The sequence below is a fragment of the Motacilla alba genome, chromosome 1A (genome assembly GCF_015832195.1).
Source record: "Motacilla alba alba isolate MOTALB_02 chromosome 1A, Motacilla_alba_V1.0_pri, whole genome shotgun sequence".
Taxonomy (NCBI): domain Eukaryota; kingdom Metazoa; phylum Chordata; class Aves; order Passeriformes; family Motacillidae; genus Motacilla; species Motacilla alba.
In genome coordinates this window covers 34307562-34322951 of record NC_052031.1, presented here as the reverse complement: position 1 = coordinate 34322951, position 15390 = coordinate 34307562, and the positions used below count along the sequence as shown (strand labels likewise).

Sequence of the window (15390 nt, the reverse complement as noted above, 5' to 3'; positions counted from 1 at the left end):
TTGTTTTATGTCATATATTATTCGGAAGTCCTTCCCATGAACCTTCCCATGAGGGGTCTGGCTGTGGACATCTTGCATTTTGAGATATATGTGCCTCTGGTACATTGAGATATTACAGATAGTTGTATTAAAATATAGTTTCAAACTTTTTTTCTTAAAACTTCATGGTAAAAGAAAAATGTACTTTTAAATTTAATAGTGACTTTTTGTTTAACAAGAACTTTTGTTAAATATAACATCTTCTATTTGGAATACAGGACTTGTTATTTGAGGTTGGCTCATAGGTTCATTTCCTTTAACATCCTTTTCTGACATTAACCAGCATAGTAAATTTCAGAAGAAAGCTGATGAAATCCCACTGGTGGTTATAACTTTTTTCTCAGTAAAATTATACAAAATTTACTAGTAGCTGCATTCTAATACTCAGCTATATCCACGTTCATATTTTTTTTAAAAATGCAGACACTATCCTAATTTTTGTTGCTGGAAGCCAGCTTAACTTTCTTTCTCTTAGTTCTTTTCAATCTTCAAGACAACAAAAGGTGATGAAAGAGCCTTTGTGGTGAATCCCAAGACCAAGATATCCCCAAGGCAATGTGGTTAGTGCAGAACCAAGAAAAGCATTTAATTCTGTAGATAGAATCCAGTCCTTTTAGTAAGCAAATGCAAGCTTATTAAAAACTCATCTTTAAACAAAAAAAAGCCAAAGTAAAAATAGCGCTAGGTAGAAATTTAGTTGGATTTGCAGATAAATTCTCTCGCGGCTCATGCAGCAGGCTTTGTCTCTGGGCCCCCCAGGTGCTGCCGTCCTGATCACACTCCACGACCACACAGGTGCTGAGGAGGAGCTTGGTTTTTACTGAACAACCCCTCTTATGAATCAAAACAACCCCAAATGTCAAAAGGTGAACGTTCGCACCCCTCCCCGGTTCATTGTTTGGGGGTGTTTAATCCCCGCAGACACCGCTCACCCGCTCCGGTGAGAAAGCGAGGAAAACCCAGCAGGGACTGCTGCCCAGGGCAGCGCCCGGGAGCCGTGCCCCGCGCAGGTGGGAGCCTCCGCCGCGGCGGGGACGAGGGAGGAGACGAGCGACAAGGGGAGGGGTGTCTGCCCGTCCTGTGCCGGGGCTCCGGCCCCTGGGCGGGCCGGGGCAGCTGAGTGGATGGAGCCCGCGTCCGTCAGGGCAGGGCGAGGCCGGGGCATGGCGGCCCCCGCCCGGCGCGGCGCGGCACAGCCCGGGCGGCGGCGGCAGCATGCGGGCGGCGGCCGCGGTACGGCGGGCAGCACCTGCTCCGGCGGGGCACAGCACGGCACGGGAGAGACAGGAGACAGACGGGGAGAGGGGAGGAGGGAGGGCTCTCCGCGGGCTGGCCGCTGCCCCGGCGCTGCCGCCGCACGGCGACGAGCCCGCGGAGAGAGCTTCATCTGCTTGTTCCTAGGGCGCGGTGGGCATCCTCATCCTCTGCCTGGCCTCTGCGGCGGCAGCGCTGGACTTCAAGTACCACCACACCGAGGAGCTGGAGCAGTACCTGAGGGGCGTGCATGCCGCGTACCCCTCCCTCACCCACCTGCACAGCATCGGGCGGTCGGTGGAAGGTAAGCGCGGTGGGGCGAGGGGAGGGAAGGCTTTTTGTTCTGTTAAATCGGGGCAGGTGTGGGTAAAGGTGGCGTTCCGTGGGCGCTTGCTGGCGGCGGGGCTGCTCTAACAAACCTCTGTGAAATTTCGTCTTTCTCTTGCTTAAGCGTGAATAACACACTCTGGCTGAAGCATCACATGTGTCATCAGGGTAAAAGTTCTCCCAACACTTATGTTTCTGAGAATTGGAAACGTCCTGAGTGGCAATTTCAGAAAGAGGGCAGTCTTTATGGAGCGTAGAGTATGGGGGACCCCTTTGCCAAGTGCCCGTTCTGGGTGGGACTCTAATTAAAGAAGTGTGTTTCCTAACTTGTGGTTGTGTTAAAAATACCTTCTGATACAAGGTCCTGTGCTGTAGATGAAGAATAGGATTCCAGTCTCAAATGTTTCAGGAAAATGTGCTGAAATCAGTAATCACCTTTCTGACTTTATATCAATATTTTAATTTATCTCCCTGTGATTGGTACTTTCTTACCATAAATCTGGGGAGAAGTGGCTAATTTTTCAAAAGAGATTTTAAAGATTAGTGTTTATTTGCGTATGGACTTTAATGTACATCTGTTTAATTCCAAGAAAACAAACAAACAAACCAAAACCCCAAACTGCTTTACTAGATTTCAGTTCAAGAAACTAAATCACTCTGAGAAGAGCTATAAAACTAGATAGAAAATCCATTCTTTAGAAACATCATCTGCTCCTCTAATCCCATTTCATACTACTGGAAGGAGATATTTGTAGCACCTATTATCAAATCCATGCTTGTGATTAAAAAAATAAAAATCTGTATTCTTCTTGATAGATGATCATGAACGCGTTTTCATGCCTTCTCACTTGTTTTACCATGTATCTCAAAGTAGAAAAGGAATCTTAAAGTTATTTCAACTGTGTTGGTTTTGGTTTCATCAAAGGCAGAATTAGATTGGATTATGTTATTCATCCATGCAAAAGGTTAGTTCCTGTAAGTACAGTTCCCTCCAGTGCAAACTAGCAATTATCCACATCCTCATTTTCATACCTTTAGAGAACTTAGCTAACATTCTGATGATAGGAATAGATTATGACTTTTCTGCCAGAAACTCAGCTGGCTTATCTTTGTGCGGGTAGGCAAAAACCTTTCATCCAACCTGAGAGATTGGAACGTTGGCTTTTACATATCTAGATACCTGAAAGCTGATAACATGAGGTGTTCAACTTCTCTGAGTTCCATCAGCATGAAAACTGGAAAATCATCATCTCTTGGTTGTGATTGAGCAATGCACTGAAACTTCATTCAGATTTTGATATATTGCTTTCTGCTTTGCCAAACTCTGAGAAGAGAATTGTGTGGGCTCTCCTCAGTATTATTCTCAGTGCCACGTAAAGCAGAATGGCAGTGAAAAATGTGTAGTGCTCCTCTATTCTTTCAGTTTTTTCTAAAAGCTAAGAGATTTCTACCTTTGTTGAGAAATGCGCCTTCAGAGTCACCTGGAATATGGCAGGGGCAAGTACTAAATTAGGGTCTAATTTGGGGTTTTTTTTGCTCACACTAAAAAAAAGTTTTATGATAACAGTGGTTATAGAATTTTGGTGAAAATGAAGTTTCAATTTTGGTGCATGGGTGTAAGTTCTGTTCCTCTATTCTCAGTTAAGCTGCTGCAAGCAAGACTGTCTGTGTGTGCACACGCTTGTATGGGTTTACTAGTGTTGTCCTCCTGCCAATTAGCTAAACCATGGTAGCAAAATGTACTTCTTGATGATGAGAAACATAAATTAATTTAAGTACTAGAAAACTGAGATCAGTGTGATGTAGTAAGCTGATATTCCTGATATGAAAATTCTTGACGATGAATACAATATGCCATGGATCAAAGTAACACCTATAAAGTCAACAGACATTATTTTACTATTATCATGAATGGCTATTGTTCCCACGTTGTTTGTTAGTCTATGTTTTATTCCAATTTTATCTAATAATCTACTATTTTATACTGCCATCTAGACTTGCATTATAAAGAATGTGAAATAAAGGCTGACTTTTGGTCAGTGTGTGTAGGTTCAGAGCTCTGCAAGGTTGTAAAAATCCAGCTCTTAGAGGTTGTGGAGGGTGATAGGGACCTGTGTATTACCACTTCAGAAAGTGATCGTATGTAGTTCTTTAAGAGAAGTAACTAAACACTCTGCATGTCAGAAGCCTCACCTGCTCCAGGCAGATCATAAAGTAATTTAGGTCTGGAGGCTATCTGGTCTGAGTTTCTGTTCAAAGCCAGGCTCACTTGAAAGTTAATTACGATGCTCAGGGCCCTCTCCACTCTACTTCTGAATATCTGAAAGGGTGGAGGTTCTACAGAGTCTCTAGGTATCTGAGCCACCTTGCAGCCCTTTGGCTACACAGCTGCAACCCAGCCAGTCTGCAGTCTGTACCTGCATGGGATTATTTTCTTGAGTTGATAATCCATACATGGGGTTCTTTTGTTCCAGGTGTAGGATTTTGCATTTATCTTGGTCAAACTCCATGAGTTTGCTGTCAAAAAATTCCTTCAGCTTACCAGGGGCCCTCTGAATGGCAGCCCTGGCCCTGATGAAGATATTAAACAGCATCAGCCCCAGTACTGACCCTTGAGGAATGCTGCTAATAATCTGCTGACTCCTGAACCACCAGTTGTTCAGTCCAGTCAGGTTCTGACCTTACTGTAGTCTATTCCTCTAATCCATATGTTCGCAGCTTGTTTACAAAGACACCGTGAGGGTGACTAGACACTGGAACAGGCTGCTCAGGGTGCATCCTTAGGGATGTTCAACAGCTGTCGGAACTCTGTCCTGGGCAGCTGGCTGTAGGTGGCCCTGCTTAAGGAGAGGAGTGGGACCAGATGACCTCCAGAGGTTCCATGCAATTCCTGAATCTGTGATTCTGTTGAGGGCCTTGCTAAGGTCAAGACTAAAGAAATAGGGTGCTTTGCTCCCTCTCACTAAGTCAGTCAGTTCTGCATAAAACCCAAACAGTCAAGTGGGATTTGTTAGGGATAAATTTGAGGTGAGATTTACGTAGTGTGTTTATTTGATGTGTGTAGACTGTAACAGCAGTGTGCACAGCAGAATCTGTACCAAGATCCTCAGTGGAAAACAAATGGAAAGATGCCAAATTTGTTTTGTGGTGGTTTACATCACCATATAGAAATTCCCCCCTGCCAGATTACTAGGAGCACCTCTGCCAAATTACTGAAAACAATGTGTTCTAGACTGGCAAAGGCCTGTTCAGTCTCCAGATCTGATTTGGAAGCTATGACATTTAGTTATGTATCTCATCTGCTAAGCTATTATCCTTAAATGAGGGGAAAAAGGAGCTTAAAAGATGTAGCACATTGACTGACAAAACTGAGTGTTACCTTTTGGTCTAATTTCGTAAGTATCCTCACATCTCTCAAGATTTGTAGATAATTTGGTCTGTGAGAAACTGATACAGTCTTAGCAGCAGGTAGGCAGAGATGTGCGATGGCCCAGAAAATACCTTCATTCTTTTATATTGTTTCAGGTGTGTTGTTGAATAAAGTTATAAAAGCTTTTTGTCAGGAGTTCAGTTTTCTGATATGTCCAATATCCAACCTCAGAGCAGTGTGTGCACTCTATAATAACAGAGGAACCTGCAGAGCTGCATCAGTCTGGGGTGGGAGAATGGGACCTGGTATAATCATATTAACCCATCCTGCCTAATGCCAGACTGACTCTTCAGCAAGCAAATCTTAGAGTGCATTATCAAAAGGAAAAAAGCCAATGTATGTGTGTGATCTGTGGCTTTTCATTGTTCAAGATACAGTGCTGTTGTTATTCTTTGAAAAGAAAATGAGGGGGGTGGGAAGCTAACAGAATTCTAACAGAACTGATGACCTCCTTAGGAGGACAAAACCAGCCAGGTATTGGAAGAGTGGAGTAACTTTAGTAGTAGATCCACACTCTAAAAAGCCTTTTCAGATACACTCTGGATTGAGATAAAGTGATAGCGTGCTAATTACAGCTTGGTTTAGATCTAGGTTTTCTGGAGGCCAGTCTGCATTTTTAGAATTCCAGTCAACTTTGGGACAGTTGTAAACATCCTCAGGCCAGGTTCTGCTCACCAAGGGAAAGGTCGGGTATGGTTAAAGTACCCCTGTCTTTACCTAGTGAAGTTTCAAAGTTGACTTTTTATGTTAATATCCCTTTGGCAGATTTTATCACTGGAGAGACAAAAACTAAAAGAAACTGACCAGATTTTGTTCTGGTTCCACTAGAAATTCTCAGAAATACCTTGCAAAAGAGCTGTCTGAAAGCTTCTTTGGTTGAGAACTATGTGGCTTAGTCATCCAATTCTGATACTTAGTGAGCACCAATATTCTGTTGCTCTCTCTGTTGCCTTTGGACAGACACATTCTATCCATTAATCTTAAACAATTTGCTAACTTTGGGGGGAAATTTCTGGTTTTGTTTTCAAGTAGTGAGTCTTATAAGCATTTTTGCTACCCCTGCTCTGTGACCAGGAGAGGCTGAAATGTGCAGGGTGTGTGTGTATGGTTGCTGTGGGTTTTACAGTTTGTGCAGGACTCGCCCGTGGCTGCGTGCACGGGTTGTGCTATGGACTACAGGGAAGGTGTTCTCAGCAGAGCTCCCAGCAGGCCAGGTTTCTCAGTGATAAGGTGCCCGTTGGAGCACTTTGTCTTCTTCCTGCCTGCGTTCATGTGTTTTTCTCCTTGGAAAACAGGAGGGAATGAGCATGCCCAGGTTTCCATCTGATAAGCAGCTGTGACTTCAGCAAAAGGGCGTGCTAGGGATTGGACTCAGGTAGGGCTTTATGCAACATGTGCCTGATTATACAGTCAATAGAAAACCTAGGCAATTAACCTGTCCATCATTCCTCACCAGTATCAGTGGAATGTGTGCCCATGGTGTGCCAGAGGTCAGCTTAGGCCTCCTGACTCTTCTGATACAGTGCAATTGATACCTTTAGGCATTTATGGGTGGCTGATAGCTTCAGGCATTTATGGTGGACAGGGGAGTACTGATTTCAGGTTCACTGCACTTCAGTGAAAATATCTAATAATAAAAGGCCAAGTATTGTGCTTGTGTCATCGACACATAAATAGTCTGTGCATGTAGCTGGGAACTCATTTTAAGTTATTTACTGTGACACAGTATGGACGAAGCCTGAGTTTTACTACCATCAATAGTAAAGTGCATTGTGAATTTTATTGAATTTACATTACAGACTTTTATATTCTGGGTATTTTTACTTTTTTTAAAGTACTAGAAAACAAGTTTTACTGCTGGAGAAAACAAAGCTGAAATACGTTACCCATAAAATGTTTGTTTTATTGTTTTATTGGGAATTATTATTGGATTGGCTCAGATGTTCCGGCAGTGCACAAAAAATGAATGAGAAGGTTTTATACAGCCCACTGTACTTTGAGGTGAATTTCTTGGTGTTACCCATTATTAAATGCTAGTGCCAGTGTTTTTAAAAGTAGGAAGAAAAATAAAAGGTAACAGAGAGAATTCTTTTTGTCTTAAAAATAAACAAATTACCTAGATGGAAATCCATAGCAAGTGTGTTGTCTTTAAAGACTATATTGCAGCTATTTTTTCTGTGGTTACATTATGTGAGGTATATTTGTGTAGAAGATTTTTACCTTAGGTTTGTTCCATTTGACTGCTGCAGATGACTTTCCTCCTGTCTCCAATCCTTGATAATGTCTCTTCTTCCCTTCCCTCCTCCTTATCCCCACCCCACAAATTTCCTTACGGGCTCATCATGCAAGCATGGTGTGTATAGATGATATAAACATTGGGGTTTTTCATAGTTCATTTTTAGAAACAAGAATGAATGAGACATTTTCCACTCGGAGGGCCCCATGATGCAAATCATACTCAAGTTGCTTGGCTCCAGTCCAGAGTTCCATGTAAAAATGGGCATTCTAAAACTTTTTCTGATAGTTAAATTCTTATCCATGCTTGCTCACTTCTGAATTTTTGCCTGTTATGGGTCACTTGTTTTTTCATATCTTTCCTCATAACCATCTTTCTTCTTCTGACAGTACGTGTAGCATATAAATGTAGGTTAACAAGATTCTAAGTAGGTTAACATGTTAATTTTATTATTGAAAGGGTGTTTGGGTTCACGGATGGGCTTGATATTAACAGCCTTGTAAGCTCTATTTGCAGCACATTATGTCCCTCACTGTGATGGGAAGGGGAAATAAAACAGAGAAGGAGTACTGGCTCCTTCATGGTTTATCAAGTGAAAGCTAAATCATGACTTTAAAAACAAGAAGTATTAACTTGTATTCTTAAGTCTTTAGCTCCCAACTGAGTTTTGCTCTAAATCATGTGTTTAAATAGAAGTCACCATTACTATATTAGCTTTAAATTTTATTTGTCCTAACTGAAGCTAAACATTCTCTAAATGCTGAAATATAGATTTGTATATTATCTGACTGCATCCTCTAGCAGTTTGATTCCTGTGATGTGACACAATTAGTTTGTGTGCAATCAGTCCTCCAATAGCCAAGTACTAAGACTTTATCTGATGATAACAAGACTTAACTTTTCTTTCCTGTCAGTAGAACTATGCTTTTTACATGGATCATTTATAAAAAGCATGTTGTTTGGTCAGCGTCAGATGTTTAAAAGGTTGATAAGCTTAGACATTACTCTTGGAGATGCAGTCACTGACTCTGCATTCCTATTCTCTTGCAGTGAAAGTAAAATTATTTGCTTAAGTTGTCTCTTCTTTACACTTGCTGTGCATTGGTCAGTCATTTTTGTCCTGCCTTCTGTGATCTCTCCAACTTAAATACACTTCTTTCAGAAAATTTTGGAGGAAAGTTTGTTCATTTGTTTTTTTCCTGTGGAACATGCTGCATCAGAGATTTCTGTCCCAGCTTAAATAAATAAATAAAGTGTGAGGGGAGCCTATCCTAGCAACATAGATCAAACATTTCTAGTATATAAACTGTTATCTAGTTCTCAAGTTTTAATGTTGTAACTTCAAAATGGAAAGATCTGATCTGTTTAGAAATAGTACACTGTTCACATGAGTAGCATTTATTTAGAATCAGCCTTGTGAGAAAAATATCTGTTCTGCTTCCTCTGTACCTTTTGCTTTGTAGTTGTCTGGTTGCAGAATGTATTTGTCAACCTTTTTTTCAGAGCAATAAAAATCTTAAGGCTGCAGCCATTCTGTTTCCCATCAGCAAGACTTTGCAGCTTTCTGTGTTTGTTTAGAAACAGGCAGAATTGACTGCTGGATATTGTAACTCACACCAATGAAGTTAGCAATGCTCTGGAGCTCGTGTAACACAGAATCAGCAATTGCAGCTGGTGGATGCAGTATCCATATCCCTTCCTGGTGTTGAGGAAGTAAATATGTAAGAGATTTTATGTTTGGGGATTTTGTTTGTTTTAAAACTAACTAAAATATAGAGCTCAGGGTACTAACAATGGTGCACAATGGAATGTTTTTTCCCCCTCACTTGTTGTTGGATTCTGCATTTGTGAGCATTGTGCATACACTTTTAGCCCCGTAAATGAAATGTGATCCTAATCACAAGCTTACTTAAAGAAATAAAACTCTTATCTTGTTCCTCATTTTTACCCAGATGGTCAATTTGTCCACATTCTCCTTTTAGCTTGAGGAGAACTTAGTAAGACATCCCTCCTACCCCACTTCAGACAACGAGACTTTTTAGTAGAAAAGTGTTTCTGGTAGCTTGCCATTCACTTCCCACAAAAGAAGAAGAGCAATGTGCCCTGCATCCCTTCTGCCCAGCCTTTCTGCCTAGGACCTCTGGCTGTAGATCCTTGAAGGAACCAGTCTTGCTTATTTTCAGGGCTACCTAATTAAAGGTTTGCTGTGTGTAGCTGTGGCATATTGTGTTCACATAAGTACATGGAGACCTACTTATAATACATTAATTAATAGTTTCTAAGACTCCTTACAGTGAAGCATTTGCTCATTAGACAGTTGTTCTGCACATGTTTTTGTGTAGAAGAGAGATCTAGGTTGTTTTTAGGGCTGGGATTTTTTTTTTTAATTAAATCCGAATCTGCAGGTGATTTCTACACTTTCTGAAAGTTCTGCTTTTGGAACTTTTTATTAATTAGAAGATTAATTTTAAGAAGTTGTCATAGGCTGTAGATCTGTAGATCTCTTCCCATCACAGCTGAGAGAATGCCCTCCTTGTAAAAATGTTCACTCTTATAAGCTGTGCAGTGGCTCAAATGTGAGAAAGAGGGTAGAGGATGTTTCTAAGCAGATGATTCTGCAGTTTGATATCTAGGACTTACTTCTTGTTATGGGAAAGGTCAGGCCATGGCAGTCAGAGTCAATTAAATTACTGTAGCTGCTACGTAACATGCTGAGCTCACAGTGGATTTAGGACAGTTGAGGTACAACATTTCCTGTTTGTCCCTAGCCGGTGTGTTCTACATCCATGGTCTTGCAGTTACCTGGGGCATTTAAACAGAGCTGGAGCACATCTGAAAAAGCAACATTTATCCTAAATTTAAAATAAAAGCAAATTCTGTTCTCAATAAGAAATGTAGTCCTACTGTGTCCATTATTCTGTTTTCCAAAGAGCAGCTAGAGAAAATTAGGGGAATAAGGTAGGCACTCCCTGCTATGCACTTCAAGCAATGTGCAACCAGGATGATTCTGATGAAGCATTTTTCCTGATCGTGGTGTGCCTGGAGTACAAAACTTGCTTTGATACACAATTGCATTAGGCTGATCTCAAAATCCCAAGAATAAACAAAGGCCATCATAAGGTGTTTGTTCAAGGGACTAAGGACCAAATTACTCTTCTATCTAGTCTCCATTTTTCTCCCTTTATTGAGTTAAAAAAAAATCCACTCAGTGTCTGGATTTGCAGGAGTCTGCTTGTCAGTGTTGAGATGTGTATGGTTTTGAGCTTCCTATTCTTGAGGCAAACATAATGTCTGAGATCTGACAAAGATTTTTATGGTATAGATGTAGCAAGTCTCTTGGTGAGGTACTTCAGTGAACTCAAATCCTCAAAGTTCCCATGTATGAACCACAACCTGTAGAGTACTCCTTCTGTTACCTTCAAGTGGCAGAAATAGTTCTACATCCTCTGGTAGTAAAACAGGCTAAGCAAAACTATTGAATCTGGATAAATTGCACTTGAAAACAAACAACCTCTGTCCCTTATGGCCAGCTTGTGTTATAAGCAATCACTTTATTCATGATGATCCAATGGTACTGCTGTGAATGGGAAATATTTATTACTTTCAAGTATACAATAGCTTTTCTGAAAATTACTAGATGCATACCAGTTTCACAACTTTCTCAGAAAATAAAGTACACCTTTTTAGAACTAGGTTTAAAAACCCTGTGGTGATAGAAACAAGAGTTGGTAAAAAGGGAAAAATAATCTATTTGGTTTCTGGGTGTAAATGTGAAACCAGTTAGTGTAAATAGTAGAAAAAGCCTGCTCAGACTATTTCTATGTGTCTGTGGTGTTCTCATTTTCTTTAGTGAGCACTGCTGAATAAGATTAGTATATCTTAATTTAAAACCAATATTCGCTTTGGGTTGTTTTTCTTTGGCTTTTACAAATTTATTTTTATTTCTTGTTTTCTGTTCAAATAACCTGTGAGGTACTATTGTAGAGACTGTGTTCTGCATTGGCAATTTTTCATGGGTTTTTTTTGTATAAAGAGTGTGTTCAACTTGGTTATGAGAACTGGAAATGTTACAGTGATGACTCACATGGACATAGGAAAGAAAGGGTTGCTGTTCTCATAAGATCCAAGTCTTGTGAAAGTGTCCAAAGCAGCTATGGATCCCAATCAACCAAAGATTTAGTTAAACGTTTAGGAAGATAAGCAAGCATGTGAACCATGAATTGTTTTGACTCTCTTCCCTTCTCAAGTGCTTTGGATACAAATAAACAGTATCCAGTGTTTTTTAGAGTACTTGTTTATTTCATCAGTTATGTTTATATGGTGCTGACCCTACTTTAGAGTGACTGCTGTAATCTCTTGGAGTAGATAGGAGCTGATTAAATAGTGGGAAATTGATACTTCTGTTTACTTTTTGCCAAGAGAGAGTGCTTTAAGTGTGTAATAAGGGTTCTGTGGGAAGAGGCCAGAAATATTAAGTTTAGCAGTGGCCTCACATAGAGACTCAATGGCTGTCAGTAGCTGTAGCCACTGACAGATAATAAACCTGTAGCCAAATGTTACCTTGGGTGCTTTTGACTTTTTTCCTGCTTACCTGAGCACCGTGCTGAATATTGCCCGACATGCCTGGTTGATGTATGTGATTGATCTGTATCTCTTTGTTCTTTAAAATACCTTGAAGACTTTCCTATATTTAAAGTGTTCTAGCTCTTCTTGCCATATCAACTCTGTTCATTATTAATGCCAGTGCTACTACAGGCCAAGTCTCAGCAGAGCATGGTATACCTGCAGTTGTTCTTACAGATGTTTGTCTGATTTCAGCTTCAGGTATGTAGCTTATTTTGGCAGTGTGTTACTCGGTCTGGCTAGATTAAAATCGCATATTTGTTCATGTTTGTAAGGCAATACTGCTGCATCAGTCATTCTGATTAACCATTTCTGGTTATACAAATAATGTACTGGTACTTCAAATTCTCTTAGAATCTGAATCCAGCCATGTGTGGTTTTGGGCAGTCCCCTTGCAGAAGAAAAGTTCCAAAATGGCATTAGATTTTCCAACTTGAATTGGTAATGACAAATCAGAGTACCTCAGGGCAAGGGTGCTGCTGATGGTAGTTTAGCAAAAGGAATTACTCTTGAAGTCCTTCATTAGCTGTGGTAGTGTTTTGCTGGAAGACAATGTTGCCCTGAGGAGGCTCATCTGCCTGGAGAAGAGAATGCTTAGGGTGGAATCTTATCACAGAATTCTAGTACTTGAAGAGTGGCTATAAAGAGGATGTATCCTCTCTCTTCTCAAAGAGCCATGAGGAAAAAAGCAAGGGGCAATGGGTACAGGTTGCACTATGAGAGGTTTCATCTCAATATAAGAAAATTTTATACAGTGAGAATCATTCACTGGAACGACTTCCCCAGAAATAAGGTGGAGTCCTCCCCACTGGAGGTTTTAAAGATGCAATTGAACAAAGTGCTAAATAATCTTATCTAGGTTTCCTTTCCCATGTAGGGTTGGCCCAGATGATCTCTTGAGATTCCTTCTAACCTGGGCTGTTGAATGATTCTGAGATTGGTTCAATGATTGAATAGCTCTGGGACCTTGCATTCTAGTGAGAGTTAATCTCTCTTCCCCTCCTCTCGGTCCTGCACCTTTCTAGGTAGGGGCTGCCTCAACACAGATCAGCATTACTGCAATTCCTACCCATGAAGCCAGTGTGCAACTCATGGCCAACTCAGGAGGACTGTAGTCAGTCTATTGCTTTTTCTTGGTCAAAGTGGTCCTCCCTGCAAACTCTTGCATCAGTACGCTAGCCTGCCTGCTACTGACAGTGGGTCTGAGCCATTCCCCAGTCATTTCACTTCATTTCCTGGCCATAACTTTCTTGAAATTATGAGGTTTTCATAAATGAAGCTGTAAAGAACAAAGAGAAGAAAAGCAAAAATAAAATTCAGAACAAAACCAGGGAGCACAATCCAGATGCTAACATCTACAAATTGATTTGATTTCTTTCCCAATAGATCTGGAGATCAGTTTCAATTCTTCATTTTAATTACCAATTTTTGTACATCTGTTTAGAATACGACACTATGTTGCAAACTAGTGGCAATGTTAGAAAACTTTTTAAAAAGTTAAAAAGGCTTCTCATTCTACTAGAAGCTGTGTGGTCTGGCTCTGCTCCAATACAAGTCTTGTTACTTGTCCTGAGACACACAGTTAGAAACACACGTTTGTCTTCATCGCTTGAAATATAGTTCACTAATTAGTTGACGTCAGTTTTGGTTCGGCAATTTGGCAGTGAGAAATGGCTTTTCAAAGCATGAGAGGAAGCTTAGCTGTTCCCTTCAGGTACCAAACCAGAGTTATCTAGGCTTTGCTGATTAAAGGAAACCATCCATATGCTGAATCTTTTTACGTGCAGTTAATTACAGCCGTATGGAAAGAAATCTTACATCATCCCTCACAGATGCACTATCCAGTACTGCAGGCTGAGCAGACCCAGGAATCTATTTTAATTGTTAATGGAAGGTTTAGTACTTCTTACAAGCTGGAAATGCCAGGAAATAATTGGTATCTCAGTTCATGGGAGTGTTTATCGTGTAGATGGCCCTCACACGAATTCTAAACAGTCTGAACCCTAATGCAGGAAAGACCAATTTACATCAGTACTTAATGTTAGTCTATACTTAGCTCTTCCTTGTGTTTCCCATGAGTGCAATTCACAGTGAGAGCAGCAGGAATGAGTACTGCTGATGGCAAGACACTGGAAGTATTATTTTTTAATTTGATATCAGAATACACTATTATTGGTTGAAAATCTTAAATGATGGAAACATCTAGAGCACTTTATCTCTGTGTGGACTCTTTGCTTGAATGTGTATGATGAGCTGCATGTGGTAGGTTTGCAGTAGCCACCTTTAGGTTTGGGCTGTGGCAGAAAGGCTGCAGTCACTGCTGTAAGCAGGTGGGTTCCTCTTGGTGCAGAAGTCCACATGGCAACTGACACCAAGGAAGGATGTCTGAACTTGCCTTCCAATAGAGGGAATGAGAGCTGGGAAGCAGGGCTAAGAGGGCATAAGGACAAAGAATCATAGGAGCATTCTGGAAGGACTTCCTTGGTAATTCATTGCAAGTTGCCCCAGGATACAGCTATAGAGAGAATGACACATTGCAGAGTTGGAAAGTAAGCTGAGGTTGTTGTCCATGCTTAACAGTTTTTTCACTAGTAGGATTGTTTTCAGTTCCAAACGTATGCTACTGCAGCAAGACTTGTCATCTGTTTTCACAGAGCTGCAGGATGGTTGAGATTAGAGGGGACCTCTGGAGGTTTTGGAAGGGAGAAGGGCTAGGGGGAGATGATTTTCCTTTTTGAAGAAGAATGTGATTAAAAGCTAGTATCTTTGAGTTTTCCACTCTGCAACTTGTCTCGGCTTACAGAAATCAAACTCTTTATGAAACAGTGGCTCTACATACAACAAGGCCAAATAACTAGCTTTCTTACCAAATCAGTTGCCACAAAATCATTTTTAAAAGTATGGATTGTTTGCTCACATTGTCCTTTAATGAAAGAGTCAGTAGCATCATCTTACAGCTTTGTGCATGGCATGCTTACAGGGGTTGAACACCAATGTCTTCAAGAGCAGCTGTGAAACCAGGGGATACTGAGATCACTCTTGGTTGAATCTGTCAGCTCTCAGCACTGTCTTGCTGCTTCTTGGTCCTATGACTCTGATTCTGTTGACTGAGAATTTAATTTGGCAACTGCTGTCTTCAGTTTTACCTCTCTTACAACTGTTTCAGTGCATCCTGCAGTGTTGCTTTGGTCCTCTTCAAGTTTTCCTCCCATTCCTGAAGTCATGACCCCTGTGGTATAGCTGCTGTGAGCCAGCTGCATAGCCAGCTGTGGCATGTGCATGACTGCAGTGATCATGCCTTCAGGAATGAGAAGCTGATACGCTCCAGAGTTTGTTTAGTGCAGATTTGATGATGCACAAAGATTTAGGAAATAAGGCTTTTTATAGTACTGCGTGTAGCAGTTCCTGTGTTCTATCTGTCCTGCAAGTAGCAGTGTTGGCTGGGCTCCTCTCAGACAGGTTGTGGATCCCAACAAGACCT

General features: G+C 41.0%; 1 protein-coding gene across 2 annotated transcripts in view; it reads left to right on the top strand.

The window, feature by feature from the left end:
• The first annotated feature begins 1211 nt into the window (after positions 1-1211).
• CPM (carboxypeptidase M) overlaps positions 1212-15390 on the top strand; it is a 30593-nt gene continuing 16414 nt past the window's right edge. The window contains exons 1-2 of one of the 2 annotated variants that reach the window (XM_038154012.1): positions 1212-1272; positions 1441-1597. In XM_038154012.1, coding sequence (XP_038009940.1) covers positions 1544-1597 — 54 coding nt within the window. In that variant the 5' untranslated portion in view covers positions 1212-1272; positions 1441-1543. The remainder of the gene's footprint in view (positions 1273-1440; positions 1598-15390) is intronic. The other variant, XM_038154011.1, reaches the window with a different exon arrangement.